The sequence below is a fragment of the Crocuta crocuta genome, unplaced genomic scaffold (assembly GCF_008692635.1).
Source record: "Crocuta crocuta isolate KB4526 unplaced genomic scaffold, BGI_CrCroc_1.0 scaffold154, whole genome shotgun sequence".
Classification (NCBI taxonomy): Eukaryota; Metazoa; Chordata; class Mammalia; order Carnivora; family Hyaenidae; genus Crocuta; species Crocuta crocuta.
This window is the reverse complement of record NW_027530545.1, coordinates 6374100-6397320: the sequence shown is the minus strand read 5'-3', so window position 1 is coordinate 6397320 and position 23221 is coordinate 6374100. Positions and strand designations below refer to the sequence as shown.

The following is a 23221-nucleotide window of genomic DNA, read 5'->3' as shown; positions in this document are numbered from 1 at the left end:
AGAGTTTAATTCTCCAGACGACTGATCCACATCGCTCTCGGTGTGTGCAAACTGCTCGCACAGCACGTTTGCATTTTAAAAGAGGAGAATGGTAACAGAGCAAAGTCTAAGTGGTGTGATCCCGGGCCCTGTGCACACCATCTACCTCAGGCAAGCACCTCGTGTCGTCTTTCCTCTCGGAGTTCTGGACCATCCCCACGCTGTTATTCAGGTTGTTCTTTCCCCTTCAAGCATGTCCTGTGTTCTTTGTTCTGATTAATCACCCTCGACATGTTTGGCTAGAAGGGGAAAGGAGGGAGGGAAGGAATGAGGGGAGAGGGAGGGTTGGTAAATGAGTTAGTCAGCAGGTGTAGAAGTTTTGTGGGTCTGTGCCTTTCAAACAGACTGAATTTTCCTTCAGAGAGAGCAGAATCTGTTCCTTTACGGCTGCACAGGCATGGTCATACAGAAGGTTTTATAAACACTGCGTGCGTGTGTTGACCAAATGCCCCCAACCAGATGGCGAGTTTCCCTTTTGCAGCAGACCCTGGGCTTTCTTTGTATTTCTTCTCTCTGTACCTGCTCCTTGCAGACTTCACACAGGGAACTGCCCCTGTGTCAGCCAGGAATTTGAACCTAGAAGATGGTCTCTGATCGTCAGACTAGAGAGGAAGGGAAGGTTGAAATGGCCAAATAAGGGCTCCTGAGTGTGGGTGTGTGCCATCTGTAGGGCAGACAAAGCAGAATTCTTCTGACTGTGCTCTCTTTTCTCAGTTTTTAAAATATCAGTCCTTTTCCAATCTCATTATTTTCCCCCCAAAGCTCTTGCACAAGCCAACTATAAATATATTCTCAAAGCCTTATGTTTCATGCGTCTGAGATGTTCCCAGAAATTAGTTTTCACTTCGGCAGGGAGGAAGCTGTGAGGTTGTTCTCTGATCCCTCAAAATCCTCTAGAATTGCCGCCTTTATTGCACACAACTAATGGGGTTGGAACAGAACCATGTCTTCAGCTGGATGACTCGGAATTTCAGACTAATGTGGAATGTATTGCTTTTTCCTCTCGATTTCAGTTTGAATCAGAAGCTGCAACTGGAGCAGGAAAAGCTGAGTTCTGATTATAACAAGCTGAAAGTAGAGGACCAGGAGCGCGAAATGAAGCTGGAGAAGCTCTTGTGAGTGTGTTTCAAATATTTCCTCGGCTTTCACGCCTCCCTGCGGGGTCTCAGCGAATCTGCTTCTGTGATTCAGATTCCTAAATATTAGGGTCAGGTTGGGCCAACGCTATTTGGCCAACGCTATTTGGGTGAGTTGGTTTGTCTTGTTGATTGATCTGTAGGTGCGAATGGTCTACGGAAGACTCTGATGCCCTTTTGGTGGTTCATGATTTCTTTTTTTTCTTTTTTTCTTTTTTTTAGATTGCTCAATGATAAAAGGGAACAAGCCAGAGAGGACCTCAAGGGGCTGGAGGAGACGGTGGTACGTGAAAATGCTTCCTGACTCACTATCTTCTCAGAGACCTGATGAGTTTGTGATGTGTTGAGTCTGTTTATTCTAAAACGTTATCTGTGCCCACCTTTCTCACATACCATTTTAGACAAAATGTTTAGGCAAATATATTATATATGGAATGTCCACCATATATTTAGACATTCCATTTAGACAAAAAACATTCTGTGGAAAAGTGAGAATTATAGAATTTATTCCCCAGCTCTTTACACAATGATTAACCATCAGTCTGTCAGTCCATCCATCTGTCCATTAGTCCATTCATCCATCCATCCATCCATCCATCCATGCTTACTGTCATAATCCTGGAGACCCTGAGTAAGAATTGAACTGACATGCAAATCCATGCCTGAAACTTCACAGGTTTTGCACACTATAGCTTTTTTCCATTCAGCATTTAAGAGCACCTCCTAAGGTCTGGCATTCTTCTAGGTGCTTGGGTTGTATCAATAAATGACGAAGATAAGATCCTGGCTCTTGTGAAGCTCACCTTCAACTGGTGGGGAAGACAGATAGTGAACAATAAGGAAGAAAATCACGACCTCCATTAAATGGTTCTGGAAAGTGCAGAGAGAGGGTGGTGGCTGGCAGAGGTCCCACGAGGAGGTGGCTTTCGAGGAGGGACTTGAAGCAGGTGAAAGAGCAAGCCTGGAAGGGCCTTCCAGGCAGAGGGCAGTAGCCCGTGCCAAGGCCCTGAGGTGAGCCCATGCCTGGTGTTTTGGAATGAGAGCAGGGAGATTAGAGAAGCAAGGAGGACATAGGAGGTGGGCACAGAGAGGTCAAGGCGAGAGCAGCTGCAAGCCAGGAAGGGCCTGGAGACCTACAGGGTTTGGGGTAGAAGAGTGACAGACCAGAAGGGCTCATTATCTGAAATCCTGGTTGGTTTTCTTCATCCTGCATCTGAATTCATTCTGTTTGTCTCCTCTGGTTGACTTCCATTTCAGCTGCTCTGAGGGCCCTCGAGGGGCCTTCCAAGTGCCACACAGCCTGTGTTTGAGGACAGACCATTCCAACAGAGGCTCTCGGTTTGGTGAAAACATGTCTGGTTATTTAGAGACATTGTTTAGATAACGTCATACATTTTATTCCATTCTTGTCACGTGAATTTACATGGGACCGTGCCTGTCACCCAAGAATCTGGTGACCCTGGGCTGTAGGGCTGGGCCTGATTCTGCACTCTGGCTCCTGGGTTGATGTTAATTGCCACTCAAAGCCAGGTGGAGGGACAGAGGGCACAGTCGACTCAGGACAGAAGTAAGATGAGTGTGCAAAGCATCTTGGGTCTTCCCAGCATGGTGGAGAAAATGCACGGGGCGGCTGGCTGTAGGGGAGACTGAAATGAAGCCGTGAAATTGCCTTCTCTATGTCTGTTTTACTGCAGAAGTGATACCCACAGTTGTAGATGATTATAAAAATTCAGGAAAATATTGAAGTTTAAAATAGTCCTATATTTCCACTAGCCAGATATAAGTGACATTTCAGCACCTTCTTCCTTTCCACCCACGACCCAACCCCCACCCCTCGGTCACCTGCCGTGCCTGCCCTTCCGTGCCCTCCCACAGCTGCTCTCTCACTGCCACACTCACACTCGTGCAAAGCCTCTGTCCGCTCGTGCACTCAGGCGCACACTCGCGCCACATGGCCTGCAGCCCCCCTCACACCCACAGGTGCTCACTTCCGTGTTCTCGTGTCTGCACTTCCTTGCGCGCCGGCTCCTCCCACCCTCACCCTCACGTGTGTGGGCCCTTCTCTCTCTTGCTCTCATCCACCACTCACATCTCCACATCTCACACGTGTTCACGTTCTGAACCCCCAAGTANAGCCCCCCTCACACCCACAGGTGCTCACTTCCGTGTTCTCGTGTCTGCACTTCCTTGCGCACCGGCTCCTCCCACCCTCACCCTCACGTGTGTGGCCCCTTCTCTCTCTTGCTCTCATCCACCACTCACATCTCACATCTCACACGTGTTCACGTTCTGAACCCCCAAGTGGAACCTCATAGCATCTTTTCATTAACCTGCGCTCGGTCGGAATCGTCCTCCAACTGTAACTATTCTTCAGGAACAGACTCACTGCCCTTGGCTGGCCTTGCTAGAACTCTCCTTAGCTCAACTCTGCTGGCTTCTTGAGTATTTGGGTGAGACGCGTGGTGGGAGGGGGAGAACTGGCGTCAAAGGGTAGGAGTGTGCAGCCCACTCCGGGAGATGGCGTTGGGAGATGTCGAGGGTGTTTTGGGACCCCGGGCGGCCATGGGGCTCTGGGGCTGGCCCTCGCTTGCTGTGTTGATGGGCCTTGTGTTTTCCCCTCTCTGGTCTCACCCGCGCTGTCCCCCGTGACAGGAAGCTGAGCCCTGAGCTTTTACACAGAGGGCAGCGGCCTGTAACATGGAAGGTTTGAAAGGAGGGAGTCAAGTGGGGTGAGGAAATGATAGTCTGGAAACTCACTGCTGCAGGAAAGCCAAATGAGAGCTGCCTAAGCTTAAATGCCAACTTGTTAACTATGTCAAAGGTTTGTACCTGCCCCTCCTGCCCTGCCGAATTCACCTAAGAGCAAACAAAAATGAGACACGTTGCCAAACTCAAGATTCCATAGTGTTTGGTACTTAAGACCCCAAGGAGATGCCTGGCCCTTTGACAGGGTGTCTGCGTCTTCTCTTCTCATTTCCCTTTGGTGTGATGGCTTTTTTATGGAAAATATTTGCTGTGATTACAATTCAGTCAGGAATAAGATCCCTGAAGCAGCAGGGAGAACATGCAGACCAGGGGTGGGGAGCCTGAGCCCTGTGGGCAGGGGCCTGGAACAGCGTGTCTCCATAAATGTGCGCACTGAGCTGCACCCCTGGGCCTGCGCTAGAAGGTGGCTAATTCCCACAAAAGGCATTGCCCAGGGTCATGTGGATTCAAAGTCCACCACCTGCCTCATCCGTGAGCTCTGTGATATAAAGTAAATGAAAATGGACCAAGACCAGAATGGGGTGTGGAAATACAAAATTTATCAGTTAAGCGGTGCCTGGGTGGCTCAGTCTGTTGAACGTCCGACTTCGGCTCAGGTCATGATCTCACAGTCTGTGAGTTTGAGCCCCATGTCGAGCTGTGTGCTGACAGCTCAGAGCCTGGAGCCTGCTTCAGATTCTGTGTCTCCCCCTCTCTGTGCCCCTCCTTCGCTCACGCTCTGTCTCTCTCTCAAAATAAATAAACATTAAAAAAAATGTTTTTAAAAAGCAAAATGTCAGTCAGTTAGGGTGAGAGAGATTGTGGGTAACTTTCCATTTAAACTGGCATTTTGTATAATGTGTACGTGATAAACTAGAGGAAAAAAGGAATTCCTTCTGGTACAATGCAGCCTACTAGGAATTTTGGGGAGAAAACTGTTTTTGTGAAGTTTGTTTGTTTAAGAGACAAAGAGCGTGTGAGAGAGAGGCAGATAGGGAGAAAGTGAGAGAATCCCAAGCAGGCCTCGTGCTGTCAGTGCAGAGCCTGACATGGGGCCAAACCCACAAACCATGAGACCGTGACCTGAGTGGAAGTCAGACGCTTAACTGATTGAGCCACTCAGGTGGCTCTGGAGAAATCTTTTTATTTATTTATTTATTTATTTTGAGAGAGAGAGGGAGAGAGAGCAAGCAGGGGAGGGGCAGAGAGAGAGGAAACAGAGGACTTAAAAGAGATCTGTGCTGACAGCAGAGACCCTGACTCGGGGCTCAAACTCACAAACCATGAGATTATAACCTGAGCCAAAGGACCTTTTCCCATGAGAAAGCTTGTTAACTTTTGTTGTTGAGGGAAGAGAAAAAATTCTGTTTAGGACACAGCCAATGAGTAGGCTTTGTTCTAGTTTACATTTCATTGAGGTCCCAGTCTCTGGCCCTTGGGACGCTCTTGAGACAGTTAGGGGGCTGGACACAACTGGTGGGAAGGTCAGGTCAGTGCGGGAGCGCCATGGCCTTTCTGGTGGGCTCGTTGAGCATGTGTGGGGACTGGGTCATGGGGTCACCCAGATGTTGATGGCCTGGCACCAAATCTGTCACGAAGTCACTGTGTTTCCTCCACCACCTAAGTGGCATTTCAACAATCTTCTCTTCCAGTCTCGAGAACTACAGACTCTTCATAACCTCCGGAAGCTCTTCGTCCAGGATCTGACCGCCCGGGTTAAGAAGGTGAGTCCTCTTTTGTGTGAACAGGACTGAGAAGAAAAGAAAAGATGGCCAGAAAGAATCATTTTTGGTTGAAATATCACTTCCTCAAATTGGGGCTGGTTATACTTAAAAATTAATTACTTAAAGCCAGAGAATATATTAAAAGAATGTACCAGAGGCAAAACAAAGCAAAAACAAAAACAAAAAAACTTGGGACAATTTTTCCATCTGATTTTTTCTTCTTAGTTAAAGGAGGTTATAATCCTCTCCCTGGCCTTCATTTCAAACAAGCACATAGTTATCTGGCCGCAGTGTGAGAGCTGCTGTGCATGATGTGGGGAAAATCCAGAGGGGTCACGTCAGGCAGTCTTGCCCCGAAGCCTGGGGAGCTATGCCAGAAGCCTGGAGAAATAGGAGGCAGGAGTGCCCTGTTCACCCGTAGGCCATTAGGGGCTAGGTCAGCATGTGTGAAGCACTTTAGCACGAGTCTTACTTGTTCTTCCCGACAATGGCGTAAGTGGTTCTTAGTGTTCTCTCGTTGGTGGAGACAGGCTCAGAGGTTAAAGAACTTGCCCAAGGTCACACAGCTGAGAAGAGCCAGAGGTAGAATTGAATCCAGCTCTGTGTGACTTCTGAATCTGAGCCTCTTTGATGCTCGTGCCTCACGTAGTGATCCCGGGGACTCACCATATAGTGGATCCCAGAGTAGCTTGTGGAAGTTTCAGGAAGGAGGGAGAGGTGGAAGCAGCAAGGCGCCTGCTCTTTAACAATGTTTAAACATGTCCATTCCCAGATGTGCGGCAGGACAGAAGGAAGGTATATTTGAGTGTGTGTGTGTGTGTGTGTGTATATGTGTGTGAATATGTGTGTCTGTGTGAAGGAGCCAAGGGAAAGAGGTGAAATATATAAGCACAGAGGAGGTGATTCATGGGGTCAGATCTGACAGGGATGGAATTAATAGCATAGACGGACGTATTGGGCTTAGTATACGGGGCAGGGAAACCGTCTCCCAGAGAGTAGTGGAGAGGTCAGAATGGAGACATTTGTAGGAAAATGCATAACAGAGGAAAGATGACTTTGATTTTCTCAATTAATGTGGAGGCTCGGTCCTCAGTGGAAAAGGAAGGGAAAAAGTGGAGAGGCCACAGAGCCTAGAGCAGGCGCTGCCAGCAGGGGGTGGGGGGGGTGGATTTGTCAGGGAGGAGTGAAGGGATTGCTGAGCAGTGATGTGAGTGTCCAGCTGAGCCTCTGAGCATGGATCTGCGTGGGCTCTGACAACTTGGTTCTAGCGACTTTGGGGACCTGGAAATGAAAACAAAGAAAAGCAGAGAATGATAGGAGAGTTCAAAGGCTGAATGGCAGTGGTGGGTTGGGTAGGTAGTGACCACAGGCATCAAAATAGAAATGACCGTCATACCTGGGCCAGGTAGGAAGGAGAGGCCAGAGCATAGGGGATGGAAAGGGAGGCTGGAGAGGTTAGGCAAAATCTGAAACAGCTTAGTCAGAGGGAGGAGGGGGTCTAAGGAGGCTTAAGATCAGACTTCCCTGATTTCATGATGTAAAACTTTGGAGGAAGAACCTAGTTTTACTAGATCAGTGACTCTCAAAGTGTGATGATACGGCTGGCCAGCAACCTTGGCATCACTAGTATGCTTGCCAGATTTGCAGATTCTCAGACCCACCTCAGGTCCACTGAAGCAGAGACTGGGGCAGGGGCATAACCATCTGAGTTTTAATATAGCCATCTCTGGGTGAAATTTGAGAACCTTGGATGTAGATGGAAGAGACACAGGTTTGAGATGCACGTACCTCTGTTACCTCTTGGAAGAGGGAGGGACAGTGGTCTCATCTGGAATCAGATGAACAGGTATGCCTCGCCATTTTGGGCTCCAAGATGTGCTTATACCTGTGTTTCTCAACTCATCTGACCACTGAGCCTGGCCTTGCCAGGAGGGAGGTTTTTATCAATCTCAAGATCATATGAATTTCCCGAGTTTTTCCAGCAACACCATGCTCAGATGCTTAGTTTGAGGTAGATTCATTGGGTAATTTCATGGAATTGGAAGCTCAAGGGACAAGCACAGGCCATTGGGACTTCCCACTGGGTTCACAGGCACCTGCCCTTAGCTTGGTCACTTCTCTCGGTTGGCGATATTCGAAATTGAATTTTGGTCATGGGTTTATATTTTCATACTGCTTCTTCTTATGAGTTTTGGAACAGTTTCTTTTGAAAAAGAAAAGTCTATAGAGGTAATTTTGACAGAGCTAATCTGTATCTTTCAAAAGAAGATTGGAGGTTTTGTTTTGTTTTGTTTTTCAGTTCTCTAAAATATAACACTTGTGAAACCCTTGACACCGAGTAAGGACATTAATTGGGAAGGTCATTGAGTCTCAACTTTTAGAAGCTCTTTTTATTTTCACTTTCAGAATAACCTTTGGTGGGATTGGGGTTGTTTTTTGTTTTTGTTTTTGTTTTTGTTTTAAGAAGACTTAGAGTGTTGTCCGCCTTGTGCTGGGGCTGCGGGCGGGCAGCGTGCTGGCCTGCCCGCTGACCCCTCATGTTGGTGCAGAGTGTAGAGCTGGACAACGATGATGCAGGGGGCAGTGCTGCCCAGAAGCAGAAAATTTCCTTCCTGGAAAATAACCTGGAGCAGCTCACGAAGGTTCACAAACAGGTAGGAGAGTTGTGCCAGCTTCCTTCTGCTTCTTGTATTCTCCTGGACAGAAGCCCCGTAGGCGTGGCCGCAGTTCTGGGAGAAGGCTCTGACACTGAAGGTTAAGGGGCTCTGTCACCACAAGACATTAGTGCCAGACTTGAAGTCCTTTAGTCTTCGGTGACTTCCCTTATATATAAAATTCTTTTTATCGAGGCCAAATAGAGGGAATTGAGTTGGAGCTCTTGGGGTTTGGGAAGTGGGGTGTTCAAACCCTATCTTTCCATCCTGTTTCCTGGTTCAGGCCCCCTTTTTTTTTTTTTTAAACAGATGAGGAAACAGACTAGGAGTTGAAGTTGCTTAATTCATTTTCTCTCTGCTCTGTCACCCTATTTCTTGAGCACCCTCTCAGGTTCTTACGACGTTCTGGACTTTGTCTAGAGGGACAGCAAAGTTCATGGCCAAGCCTACTGGTGGTCTTGGTGGTTATCTAATGCTGGAATGTTCGTGTTTTCCCTAAATCCTAAAGATTTGGTTGGGATATGATAAAAATGGTCCCACTTGTTGGACCACATGGATAAGGGATGTCATCTCTCTTTGACTTAAGTCCTCTTTGATATTATTGATGATGGCATTTTTCCCCAGAGGGAGGACAGCAGATTCAACATGGTTGAAGTCACTCATGCAAATTGTTGATGAAAAATATAAAAGCAGAAAGAGCAAGGGAATTTGAAGTAGGTCTCTGAAATTCATTATTTTATTTATGAATTCAATGAATATGTATTAAAAATCTGGAGCTGCTGGTTGGCCTACAGGGTGAAAGAATGCCAGTGTGGACTCGGGATAGGTAACCTTCGTGTAGCCCTTTCTCATTTTCAAAACTTTTCTTGATCCGCTGGGATTCCCACAATGGTCCTGTTACATGCCATCCTTTTTTATGGGTGAGGAACTTGAGGCTTGTAGTGGTTGGATAACTTACAAAGCCCAATGTCAGGAAATAATAGAGCTGGCTCTTGAGCCCTTTCTTAACCCAGGGCCACACCTGTTGCTTCTTTTTGTTTTCCTTCATTTTATTTTTATTTTTTTAAAAAGTTGCAGGTATTTATTTTTTTAATTCCAGTATCCTTAATACAGGTATACAGTATATCAGTTCAGCAGCTATACATTACTCAGTGCTCCTCACGATAAGTGTATTCTCGATCCCCTTTACCTGTCTCACCCATCCCCTCCCACCTGCCCTCTGTCAACCACCAGTCTATGACCACACCACCCCACACTCGCCCAGTCTCACCTGTTGCTTATTAATTGGGGGTCCTACATAATGGAAGAATGAACGCTACCCCTGGAGTTACCTGTCAGCCTTTGGATGTGTTGCTAAGTGGGTCCAAACCACATGCTGGCGTAGACAACATGTCCTACATGGGAGGAGCCCTTCAGGGAGCTCTAGAACATGCATGCCTTTCACCAGGTGCTTTTGAACTTGCTTTATTTACATTTCTCAGCTCTCACATGCTAGCTCTGACTAGTCAATTTTCCTTACACTAGTTCGCCCACCCACTCAAACAAAAGAGGAAATAAATCCTGCCCAAGCCTGAAAGCTTCCTGTGCCTGGAAATGGCTTTTAATTTCATCCTCCACCCCTCCCCACTTCCTTGCACCCATGAATCGTGTACAGCAAATTAGAGTCCCAGGGCATGGGACCTTCGTTGTCTGCCAGTATTTGCTGTCACACTGACTTTCCAAGGCGACCTAGCGGGCTGGCTGGTTGGCTGCAGAGTCCGCTTCTAGCTGCCCTTGTATCACTGTGTGCCCCTCTGCCGGCCCCCTCACCTCCCTGGTAAATCGCCCCTGTCCCCTCCCACCGCAGCTGGTCCGGGACAATGCAGACCTGCGCTGTGAGCTGCCCAAGCTGGAGAAGCGGCTCCGTGCCACAGCGGAGCGAGTCAAGGCCCTGGAGAGCGCGCTGAAGGAGGCCAAGGAGAACGCCATGCGGGACCGCAAGCGCTACCAGCAGGAGGTGGATCGCATCAAGGAGGCCGTTCGAGCCAAGAACATGGCCAGGAGGGCCCACTCAGCCCAGATCGGTATGCATGCCTCTCACCTGGGCCCTTGATGAAAGGCAGGACTCTGCCGCCCAGAAGCACTGATGCTCCAAGGCAGTGATGGTGCTCTGGGCCGTCCGCTCTGGAACATGTGAAAGGTTGTGGTTGGTCATGCAGGAGCCGGGCGAGCTGGCACCTCCAGGCACCTGCGTTCATCCCAGGAGAATGGGGGGTCAGGCACCTGCTTACTTAAGCTGAGAGAGTGCTGCGTATGTTGTGGTGCAGAGCTGCTGAGCTGAGCACAGAAGGCGGCCAGGCGAGGCTGTTGCTAAAGGTATCCGGCTGTAAACAGAGGTACTTTCTCAGAAGACCTGGAATCTATGGCTATTTCTCAGCAAAGCCCAAAGGCCCCTGTCCCCCGTGGACCAGTGAAGGGGCAGTATGTAGCCAGAAGCCTCGAGCAAAGCCACTTGCAAGGGCGGGTTTGGACGTGGCCTGGAAAGAGCTAGGCCCTGCATTGGTGACCCGGCCGTGGTTCCCAGCTGGGGAAGGGGCCTGGACATCCAGCCCCTCCCAGACCTGCGTTTGCATATTTTGCCCACGCAGGGAATGAGGGTGTAGCTGCTACGTGGTAGTCCCAGGATGGAGCCGCAGGCATAAACCGGATTTAGGGATGTGCTCTAGAGAGCTTTTTTCTTAACATTGAAATGCCTCCAATAACGTGATCTTATTTCCCATCAGATATTACTGTGCAAATGTTTTGCAAACCGACAACACTCTCATGTTTCTAGTTTTAAGATCGTACCTTAGATTAGTGTTTCATTGCCTTTGTTGGATTTTATGCTCTTTGTAAATCTGGAAACTACGGATCTTTTCACCAGAGAAGTGCATCATAGGCAGATTTCTGCATCAAGTTTCAGGGACTGCCCAGATGTCTTGGGAACCCCCCAGGTACCTACAGATCTGCCTCAGATAAAATGGAGAGTCCTTCTAATTTTGCTCAGCCAGAATTAAAATAATTGATCTATAAATTCTCTCTGTCCCCTAACCATCTGGTGCCCTGGATGAGCTAACTGCACTATCGAGAGGGCAAACGTCCTCTTTTCAGAAAGCTCTGGTGATTGATTAGAACTATAATGATAAAAACTATAGGTCTCGGTTTTCACATGCGACCTGTGGGCATCTGGGTATGGTTGTGTAAGCCTCATCTGAACGTTCTGTCCTTTCTGTCAAATACAGCCAAGCCCATCCGCCCTGGACACTACCCGGCATCGTCTCCAACAGCCATCCACGCCATCCGAGGGGGAGGAGGCGGCTCTTCAAACTCCACTCACTACCAGAAATAGACGCGAAGTGAGTCCCTGGCGTCGGGGGGTTTCTGTTTGGGGCAGATCCCTGCCGCTGCCTGGCTTCCGGCCACGTCCGTGCGCCCCTGCGCCCCTGCGCCCCTGCGGTGGCGAGCGCGTAGGTGTCCTGGAGCGGGCTCTAGGGACCCCGCTTCCCTGCCCTCAACGCGGTCCAGAGCCTCCGGGTCTTCTTAGCTCGGGCCGCCTGGTGCCCGGGATGCTCCGCGGCAGATGAGGGTGTGGTGAGTGAGTCACCTGAGCTTTCTTTTGTCTGTGGGGCTTCCCTGTGCAGCTGGCATCCAAAAGGGCAGTACCTGTTTGTCTGCTGCTTTTGGCTAGAGCAGGCAGATGTGGGCGGTTGCTTCAAGGCTCGGGAGCTGAATATAAAGAAAGAGCCAGATACAGAAAGTCCTATTTTTGTAACTGCTATGTGAACTCAAGAGATCGGGTTTTTAAGAATTGTGCTAATTTATAGTTAGGTAGGTCCAGACCGCTTTTTTCTTTGAGACGGTGGTCTAGAAATTTCTCTTCCTACCATCCACATGCTTCGTATTGCTCTACCAGCAAACACACAAGAAGTGATATGCTTTCGAGAAGAGGAGGAGAGACCTTGTCCTCTCATACTTGGGTAGAGGAAAGAGGTTGCTGGTTGGGCTGGGCAAACAGCCAGCCAGGTGGCCCGAAACGTTTTTAGGAAATCTCTTTGAACCTGTAATAACCTGTGGATTGAAGAGGGTATCTCCAAATGTTGCCCTTGCACTCTGAGCCCCCACTAAGGAAGCTGGCTTAAGCCACAGTGATCAAGGGTGACTCGGGGGAGCACTGATGCCTCTCCGGCTCTTTTTGGATCAAGGTGAGGAAAGCAAATGTGTGGGGCTGGAGCCCTCTCTCGGGCGGTGCGACAACATTGCGAAGGCTCCAGCAGCAACTTCCCAGGAAGGAGCTTGGTGGCTGCCCCCGGACAGCTTTCTCCTGCGCTGCCCCGGGCAGCATGCCAAGGAGCAGGACAGGCGCTGGTCAGATGAGGGAACAGGAGGGAAGGCCGAGGCAGCCCGCAGGCGGGCAACGTGTCCACCACCATCTGCTGTATCCCGTAAAGGGAGGATGGGAAATTGTCTTGGCAGTGGGCCGTTCCATTCAGATCCAATCACTTTCAGTCACGTATAAAATAAAACCGGGTATAAAACTGCTTTTGACTACATGTTCCTGGGCTTGTATTTGGACTTGAAGGGAACTATCAGACCACATTAGGCAGCTTGGAAATAGAAAAGCAAAGGGACGGTTCTGGAACTTGGGTGAGTGGGTGTCACTATCACCTGGTCCCCAGAGACCTAGGCTTCCTAAAGGAGCATAGGGCCTGGGCCCTTGTATGTTTACCAAGTACCCCGGCTGATTTTGTTTGCCACCAAAGCTTGAGAACTCCTGTCCTGAAGTAACCGTGGCTTATACAGGATGGAATTTAATTTCTCGGTCACATTTAAGGAAACTTGAGGGAGGTCTGTCAGCGGCTGGTAAGGGAACTCTACAGTGACAACAGGAAGCTCACCTTTTAAATTTAGACTTACCATTCTCAGCAAGTACCTCCCTCCTTCAGGGTCAGCTCAGTGACTTCCACTGGTGTAGCTCTCATGTCCACATGCCATGGTTAGAGGAAGCCGGCAAGAGGCAGAAGCAGCTCTCCCGGCCGAGTCCTCTTCCTTTACTAGCCTTCCCAGGAGCCCATACGATACTGATGCCTGCATCCCTCTGGCTGGAACCGAGGCACATGGCCATGTGCAGTGGCAAGGGGCCTGGAACGGTAGTCTTTTAGGTGGCACGTCACTGCCCCACATAAGAGCAGTGTTCTGTAGCCGAGGACAAGGCAGTGGACTTGGGTGCGACATGTAATATCTACCTTACCCCGTGCAATATAAGCACAGAGTTGGAGCGCCTGGGTGCTCAGTTGGTTAAGTGTCCAGCTTTGGCTCAGGTCATGATCTCATGGTTCGTGACTCAGAGCCCTGCGTTGGGATCCGTGCTGACAGCTGGGAGCCTTGGAGCCTGCTTCAGATTCTGTCTCCCTCTCCCTCTGCTCCTCCCCTGCTCACGCTCTGTCTCTCTCTCAAAAATAAATAAACACTAAAAAAAATGCTATTAAATGTAAGCACCGAGAGGTACATGTGCTTGGCTTCCACCAAGCTCTTAATAAATATACTAGCTCAGAGATTCTGGGGTCCAGATATGGTCCAATGGACAGCCACTCGCCCCATGCAATCTCAGAAAGGTCTGTCAGACCCATGTTTTGTATAAGGAGTGCACAGCCAAATGTTCTCTTCCTGTGCTTGAGATTGAGAAGCAGTAGGTCTGGTGAGACTTTCAGGACCTTTGAACTAACAGCACCATCCTCACCCTTCCTGGTGATTTGTTTGTTGCGTTCTGTAACTCGGAGTGTTGTAAGTGAATTTGATTATTTTATCTGCAGCTGGAACCTTGTTGACCTACTTTATCTATGCATATGACTCCTGTAGCTGGGCACTTCCCCACGTCATAAAGCAAACAGGCCCCCTTCCTAGTTATCGGGATGCTGGTGTGGTGGGGGGGGCCTGGCTTTGGACAAGAGACAAGGTCATGTTAGGCCTTCTACTTTCTTCTTATTTTTAATGTCTATGTATTTATTTTGGGGGGGGGGTGCAGAGAGAGAGAGGAGAGAGAGAATCCTAAGCAAGCTCTGTGCTGTCAATGCAGAGCCCAGTGTGGGGCCCAAAGTCACAAACCATGAGATCATGACCTGAGCCAAAATCAAGAGTTAGACGTTGAACAACAGCTGAGCCACACAGGTGGCCCAGGTCATCTACTTTCTTTGGAAGTTACTTCCCGTCAGTTACCCTTAGTTGGTTTCTTCATCTGATCCTTTTCCTGGTTCATTGATCTTGAAATGAGGACAAAATGAGGTCACGTTTCATAAGCTCCTTGGCATATTGCACGTGCTCAATAAAAATGTCAGCTTTAGGGTAGAGCGGCAGTGCAGGGCTTGGGCACAGTAGGTGGCTGATGAGTGCTGGTCTGTAGCCTCCTTCAGTTCATGTAGTTGTTACAAAATAGTTTTTAGTCTCTCTCTGGCCCCAAGTTTTTGGGTTTTTTTAAATACATTTATTTATTTTTGAGAGAGAGACAGAGCAGGAGTCAGGGGAAGGGCAGAGAAAGAGACACAGAATCCAAAGTAGGCTCCTGGCTCTGAGCTGTCAGCACAGAGCCCGACCCAGGCCTCAAACTCAGGAACTGCAAGAGCATGACATGAGCTAAAGTCAGATGCTAAACCTGCTGAGCCACCCAGGCACCCCCCTCTGGCCCCAAGTTCTAACTGCTGAGTGGGAGGACCCATGAGTCAGTATCTTATTTGGTGCTATGACCAAATATAAGGTGTTTTAAAGATATTCTCATGTATTCACCTAAAGCTTATGGACGAGAACACTGACTATTTTTTTTATAGTGTTTTTTTGAAACAGACAGAGCATGAGCGGGGGAGGGGCAGAGAGAGAGGGAGACAGAGTCTGAAACAGGCTCCAGGCTCTGAGCTGCCTGCACAGAACCCGATGCAGGGCTTGAACTCACAAACCATTGGATTATGACCTGAGCCGAAGTCGGACACTTAACCGACTGAGCCACCCAGGTGCCCCAAACACTATTTTTAAGAAAATGACTGGGAATTTGTCAGGAGAGATTAAAAAAAAGGATAGTAACCAGTGGAGTGGGGAATTATAATTGGAAGTGATAAAATGTAAAACCATTTTTTAAAAAATAATAGGAAATGTGGAATTCATTGCTTAGTTGGGATCAAAACCTTTTGCAATGACCTTCCTGAGCTTTCCGCTGCTCATTCCGCAGTGTGTTTGTCCTGGGTGGAAATGGTCTCAGGTGCTGACTTGCTGAAGCCAGAGCAGCCTTCTCATACTTGGGCAGCATTTAGATATCTTTGGGGTTTCTTTCTGCTTCATTTCAGGCTTCAGGGAATATAGTCACAAAGCGTAATTCAGTTTATGCCCAAAGTTTCAGAGCAACTGAAGATGCCAACATGTAGAAATCAGAACTCAGGATAATGCTGGCTTTTATCTTAGCTAGTTCACATCCCGGGGAGGGGGGGGCGGTAGCCTGGGGGAGGGGACATCTTTTTCAAACCGTAAAAATGGACATGGAGCAGTATAGTGCAACCAAGAAAGGACATGGAATACGAGGATGGCTGCACATGGGTTGAAGCTCAGGCCTTGGCTTTATTTCCATAAGATGTTGGGCAAGTTACTTGATTTCTTTCAGCCTCAATTTCATCATCTGCAAAATGGGGGCAGCCATGGAGAACCTGTTCCGTGCTTGGTTTAACAAGGTCTTGTGCGGTAATACTATTTTTTTTTTTTTTTTTTTTAGGAANTTTTTTTTTTTTTTTTTTTTTTTTTGCAGGAAGATAGTAAATAAACAAGATAATTTCATTTAGTGGTAAGGTTCTGAAGAAAATAAGAGCAGGTTAATGAAATGGAGATTTAGAAGAGGGGTGACATTTGAGCAGAGGACTGACTGAGGACAATCGCCAGCCACACAGTGGCTGGGGAAGAGGCACTGGCTGGAAGGCGGGAATGGCTGGTGTATTAGGTGTATAAGGCTGATGGGGCTGGAGCACAGAGACCTTCATAATCAGGGTTGTTGGGGAAAGAGGTAGAGGACAGATAAAGGAGGCCTCAGAGGCCAGGCCAGCAGCTGAGAGTGCAGTTGGAGTGGTGGGACCTGGTTCATGACTGGGAAAGGCCACCCTGTGCTGGACCCCCGGGAAAGGATAGGGTGGCTGAGAGCCAGAGCAGGGCTCCCCTAGCAACCATTGTGGGAGAAGTGATAACGTACGAGACCGGAGAATTACAGGTACCGAGTACTGGCTACCTGAGAGGTACTGCCATCCGGAGCATAAGTGGAGGGGACGAGAAGGTAGGTGGTGGATGGGGTGGCAGGGACGTGGAACGGGTCTCATCTTAGTGCCTGCTTTCTCTTGGAAGAAACCAGGTTATCAGCTGAGGGAGGCAGGAAAATGGGGTTGCGGGCTGGAGGAAAGATAAGGTGTGAAATAGACCTCTGGGGCAGTCCTGAATGTTTATTCATGGCCCCACATTTAATGTGGACACCGTTTAAATACTTGTCCAGCTCAGTTCTGAGGGTCCTGAATTGGGCTTCCTTTCCTGCCAGTGCTTGGCCGAGCCATTGCGCGCTTGTTCCAATGTGTCCACCAGATGGCGCCAGTGGGGCATTGCTGATACCTTGGCTGTTTTCTAAAAGGCTTCCAAGCAAAATGGTCTTCTTTTGGCTTTCCTATATTTAGACTACTATTTCTCACATTTGCATAGTAAATACAGTACTTTTAAAAGGATAAAGTTCTCACCTATTGCCAGAGTTTATTTAAGCTATGATAGTTAAGTATAAGCAAATTGAAAACAGTGTATATACTTGTACTTAGTCTTATGCAGCTATCAAGTAAAAACAAATTTAGGAGTTAGATTGAAGTGAAGCACAAATCAAAAATCCAAATCACCAGCTTTAACATGATGTAATGAAATATGGCCACTTGCTGAAAATAAAGAGCTGGGTTCAATGTGACTCTGGTATGCGTTGCTTCTTAGAGGAGTTTGTCCAAGCTACTTCTGTGTATCAGGACATGACTCACTTCTTTTACCCCCTTTCTGGGCTAAAACCACTGCTGAGGGGCACCTGCGGGCTCAGTTGATAGAGCATGTGACTCTCAATCTTGGGGTTGTAAGTTTGAGCCCCACAATGGGTGTAGAGATTACTTAAAAATAAAGTCTTGGAGTGCCTGGGTGGCTCAGTCGGTTAAGCGTCTGACTCTTGATTTTGGCTCAGGTCTCAATCTCACGGTTCGTGAGTTCAAGTCCTGCCTCAGGTTCTGTGCTGATGGCATGGAGCTTGCTTGGGGTCCTTTTTCTCTGCCTGTACCCAGCTGAAGCTTGCACTCTCTCTCAAAATAAATAAATACACTTAAAATAAAGTCTTTTAAGAAAGAGAGAGAGAAAGAGAGAAAGAAAGAAAAAAGAAAGAAAGAAAGAAAGAAAGAAAGAAAGAAAAAGAAAGGAAAGAAAGAAAAGAAAAGAAAAGAAAAGAAAAGAAAAGAAAAAAGAAACCCACTGTAGAATCACTGTGTCCCTTCCAGCCAATTTACCTTCTTGTGGCTGGAACTCTTTACTGCCCTGTGGAGTCTGACTTCAGCGGGGAGATATTTAAGTTGTAAGGAGTAGCTCCCACTTGGTCACAGCAGAAAATGCACATGAGGCTAAAGATGCACAGGAATGTTTGGTTGCAAGATGGTCAGCTAGAGAATTTAGAATATACACATATTAATGCTTCAGATTTTTGTAGCAAGGAAAACATAAAATTGAAAGTATTGGGAGGGGTGCCTGCGTGGCTCAGTCAATTGAACGTCCATCTCTTGATTTCGGCTCGGGTTGTGGTCCCAGGGTCCTGGGATCAAGCCCTCAGCATGGAGCCTGCTTAAGATTCTCTCTCTCTCTCTCTCTCTCTCTCTCTCTCTCTCTAGGGCACCTGGGTGGCTCAGTTGGTTAAGTGTCCAACTCTTGATCTGGGCTCGGGTCATGATCTCACAGGTGTTGATCAAGGCCCCATATCAGTCTCTGTGCGCTGACAGTGTGGAGCCTGTTTGGGGTTCTCTCTCTCTCTCTGCCCCTCCCCTTCTCACTTTCTCTCTCTCTCTCAAAATAAATAAATAAACTTAAAAAAAAGATTCCCTCTCTCTCTTTCACTCTCTCCCTTTTACCCTCTCTCTCCCTCCCTCCCCCTTCTGCCCCTGTCCCTGGCTCACATGCATTCTCTCTTTCTCAAAAAATAAAAAAATAAAGACAAAATTGAAAATCATTAAAAAGAGAGAGAGAAAATATTGTGAAACGAACCAAAGGCCCAGAATGCCCGTCCCTTTGCTGATGTAGATGAAGACTGATATTTTGAGGACTGTGCTTTGATTAAAAACCACGTATATTAAGTCTAGAAACCATAGCCTATTTAATGAAGTTTTGATAAGCTTTGATAAAATATTTGGTAAAATCACAGTGGCAGAGCCAATATGAACCCACTGGGAGTCTGACAGAAGAACCAGTGCCATGTTTGCAGACTGTGAGTCCGTGTTTTGAGGCGTAAAGAAAAAGCACTGGGAAAGCACGGCTGTGATTTCCGGCAGGGTCCCCTGGCGGATGGGACTACAAAGAGCCATCAGAGCAGACCAGGTGTTCTGTTGAGGCCTCTGTGTCTCTGATCTGTGTGACATTCCCTGGGTCGGTGACCATCACTGTGGGATGGCTCTGTCTTCTTCAGGTTTTACTACTTCAAGAGCTGTAGTGTGAATATCGTTGTTAGTTGTTAGTAAAAACAGGACCTTTAAGCTCTTAAATGTTTGTGGGCTGGAAGCAGGCACCTAACACAGATCTACAGGCTTTCACGACCGTCCCCTGTTGTTACCATAATAGTCATCTGTGACTGAGGGCCTGACCTCCTGGACCCTGTGTTGCCTGCACGCCTGCCACTTGTAGAGACCTTCAGGCTTGGCCCAGACATCTGGAATGCACAGATAATGTTCTAGTCTAAGAGGTCTTGTCTGGTTTGCAGTAAGCTACACCCAAAAGCGGAAATTTCAAGTGTACATTAGAGACAGGAAGTCCAGTATTTTCTAGCCTAGCACTTAAACCTCAGATGTATTTGTCTCTGAATGTCTAGGCCATTTCCCCACATTTACTACCCTCAGCGACAGCCCTGAACTTTAGGTCCACTTGGGTCTCTAGCTCNATGGATGGATACTTAGGCTCTTTCCATGTTTTAGCTATTGTGGAGAGCGCTGCTATGAACTCTTCTATCTTTGAACTAGGAAATTCCACCTTCTTTCAACCCCCCCTCTCCCCCCACCTCGGGCTCTCTCCCTACATTGTTTTCCTCACTCCACCTCAGGCAGAATAGTCTGCTTTCTAAGCACTTGACTAGCAGAACAAAAGGGCCCTTATTGTTTGGTCCTTAATTTATCCCGAGGTTCAGGCCTAGCTTCCCCAGTTGACACTTCCTCTTCCTTATTTATCCTCTATTTGTGTTTGCTGGTCTTTCCTTCTTCTCATTACTCTTCTCTCTGTCCTGAGTATCTGGATCGACTCCATCTGGCATCGTTGGCGGCTTCTCCTTGACCATTCTCCTGGTTTTTAAACCCATGTAATCACAAATAAAATATATACTTAAAATGTATAAGTTGCGGGGCACCTGGGTGGCTTAGTCGGTTAAGCGTCCGACTTTCGCTTAGGTCATGATCTCGCGGTTCGTGGGTTCGAGCCCTGCGTCGGGCTCTGTGCTGACTGCCAGTTCAGAGCCTGGAGCCTGTTACAGTCTGTGACTCCCTCTCTCTCTGACCCTCCCCTGCTCACGCTCTCTCTCTCTCCTAGAAATAAATAAAACATTTAAAAAAAAAAAATGTATAAGTTGCCTTGTGCCCATAGCAGAAGCGGGTTCATTCCACACGTAGAAGGTAGGTGAGAACTTGCTTTACCCAATTTAAGCCTCTGAAGTAGTGATGTCAGTCCCGGAGCCTCCTTTACAGCAGGTCACGTGGGATCCTTAAGTTGGCCACATGTGGTCTGCCTCTGAGCCACTGGGCTGTTCAACTTGCTAGGCTGTTGGAAAATCCTAGTAATTAAATTATTGAGTCACCTGAGTACCTGCAGGGGGGGGGGGAACTCTTTGCTTCAGGCAGGGTACACAGCTGGGTGACTGTGGCTTCCGGATGTGAAGCCCAGCTGCCCGGGGTTGAATCCCAGCCTGGCCATGTACAGGTGAGTTACTACGTCTGTCTGTGCCTCCCTGCCCTCTGTGAAATGTGCCAGATGACTGCACCGACGTATGGGGTGGCTATGGGGAATAAATGCATTAATACACACAGAGAGCTAGGGCGGGCGCCTGGCACAGAATGGGCACATGCTGACAGTGTCTCGTCCAGGGCCATCCTACCTTCTACAAAGAGGCCAAGTGAACCGTCGAGATCACACAAGACATCTTGTTCGTGTTGAGTCCTGGACCAAGAAGTCCAACTGGCCGTGTGTAGCAGGTCTCAAAGTTCCCGGCCGCCGGACCCTTTGTAGTCTTAAAAGGAATCGACATTGAAAAGTTTTTACATTCCTGGCTTATGTCTCTAGATATGTTTTATACTATTGATATAAATTGAAACAAAATTTTTAGATATCACTACTGTTAACCAAAATTCTGCTTTTAGTGAAAAGTAATTATTTTCCAAAACAAAAACTTAGCAGAATGGTCTTGCTTTGCAATTGTGCAAATCCGTTCAACATTTGGCTTAATGGACAGCACTGGATTCCCCTCTCTGCTTCTGCATTCTGTCGGTTACAGTGTGTTTATTTTATTTATTTATTTTTAAATTTTTAAAGATTCATTTTTGAGAGAGAGAGAGACAGAGCATGAATGGAAGGCAGGGCAAAGAGAGAGGGAGACACAGAATCCGAAGCAGGCTCCAGGCTCTGAGCTGTCAGCACAGAGCTCGATGCAGGTCTCAAACTCATGAACTCAAGATCATGATCTGAGCTGAAGTCAGACGCCCAACCGACTGAGCCATCCAGACACCCCGTAGTGTGTTTATTTTAGTTGGGGGTGGGGGGGAAAAGCCCAGCCTTGTCGCTCCAGACAGGATTCTTGGTCACGGAGAAGTTATGATCATAGCACCTTCTTCATCAAGGGTTCACTGGGTGTTGAATGTGTGATGTGAAAGGGTGGAAGGTCCTAGTGGAAGAGTAGAAGGAGTGGAAAGCTGTGTGGTAAGAACTGGGGCCAGTGTTGTAGTTGTGGGTGCAGACCTGAAGGCATAGAGAAAGTGGAACTCAGGGAGAGAAAGCAGAAGTGATCACAGATGGACACTAGGGCATAGGACTTAGAAACCAGCCCTGTGAGTTCAAAGGAAGCAATCATGGAGGACCCGGCAGGAAGAGCGATGGTCCCCCCCACTGCAGACCACACGAATGCTCCTGTGAGATAAGCCCACTTCTGTCCAGCAGTGGTACGTGACGCTCAATTGGTGATTCTTATAATGTGGGGATTGAATTGTACAAAGGCAAAAGAAACGATAAAACTATGTACTGTTTGGATTAAGTGTAAATCCACTTGCAAGCAATTGCAAAAGCTAAAGTTGGGGGAAAAATTTATAAATACTTCCTTGCAAAACTCTTGTATAATTAAGCTCCTTTCTTCAGCCTCCCCACCCCTTCTAAAGAAAGGCGATTACGTTTCCTTCTAAGTCTGGTCACATATTGCCACTCTGAATTTCCATCTCCAGTTTGGCAAAGACCCAGGGGCAGCCTCGTAGCAAGTCACTCGGTCCAGTACCAAGCTTTAGATGAGTGAGTGAAAACTCTGAGCCATCTAAGAGGGTCAGCAGAACTGGGTATTAAATGTTCTCACGATTTGCCGGCCTCTCTGGGTAGCCAGTCTCTGCCATCAGAAGGCAGAAATGGTTTCTCCTGGGGCCAACCCATTTACTTTTAGAAGTTCTATCCATCTCCCCACCCCCCACCCCCAGATTTATCAGAGGAGATGAACTCTCAGATAGTTGGGGGAATGTTTGGGAATCCTTTTTTCTGTTGAGTCCTTTTTTCTTAGGCTTGCTGGAAAGACTGCTTTGGCAGATGGGCCGTAAAGATCTTTAACTCAGGATACAGAATGACCTCTTTCTAATAGAGGACCCTTTATTGGTGGAGTTCCTGTGTTTTTCCTTTCGGCAGCCTGTCACCATCTCCGCCTTCTCACCCTCCTTGAGGTGACTAACCAGGTTGGGTCTCTTTTGTGGCCCTGTTTCTAATGTCCTGTTAGCCACAACGTGCTGAGTCTTACCCATGGAACAGTGGGGGGGTTGAATGAAAGGCCATCTGGTGGAAATCGTAGGACTCCGTGGTCCCCAGGCATTGTTGAGGCCACCCCGCTGTGCATGTGTCTTTAATCCTAGGCTCTGTCAACAAGGGTTGGCCTCGGTCCTCACATTAAGCCCTAATCCTACAATTGAAGGCATGTGCTCCTACCTCCCTGCCTCCAAGCCCCCAGAAAGACCATCACATCTGGCCAGCGTGGCCCATAAGTGGTTCTGAGGATGTGACCCGTAAGTAGTGGTTCTGAGAGCATGTGCTTGCAGAAAGGACCCTGTAAGGAAAGTGAAATGGGGACTCCAGCGGTGGTCTTCAGAAGGATCCCAGTGCCTGTTGGTTTTCAGCCTAAACTGAATTAAAATGACAACTATGACCAGGCTTCTAGAATCTTCATCTCTTTTTTTTTTTAATTTTTTAATTTTTAATTTTTTATTTATATCTAGGAGAGAGAGAGAGAGACAGCGTGAGCAGGGGAGGGTCAGAGAGAGAGGGAGTCACAGACTGAAACAGGCTCCAGGCTCTGAGCTGGCAGTCAGCACAGAGCCCGACGCGGGGCTCGAACCCACGAACCGCGAGATCATGACCTAAGCGAAAGTCGGACGCTTAACCGACTAAGCCACCC

General features: G+C 47.9%; 1 protein-coding gene across 1 annotated transcript in view; it reads left to right on the top strand.

The window, feature by feature from the left end:
- The window catches only part of KIF5C (kinesin family member 5C), a 154437-nt gene that overhangs the window by 125194 nt on the left and 6022 nt on the right, over window positions 1-23221 (top strand). The window contains exons 21-26 of the mRNA XM_077767822.1: window positions 1053-1154; window positions 1398-1458; window positions 5573-5644; window positions 8194-8298; window positions 10145-10361; window positions 11559-11672. Of these exons, the coding sequence (XP_077623948.1) occupies window positions 1053-1154; window positions 1398-1458; window positions 5573-5644; window positions 8194-8298; window positions 10145-10361; window positions 11559-11665 (664 nt within the window). The 3' untranslated portion in view covers window positions 11666-11672. The remainder of the gene's footprint in view (window positions 1-1052; window positions 1155-1397; window positions 1459-5572; window positions 5645-8193; window positions 8299-10144; window positions 10362-11558; window positions 11673-23221) is intronic.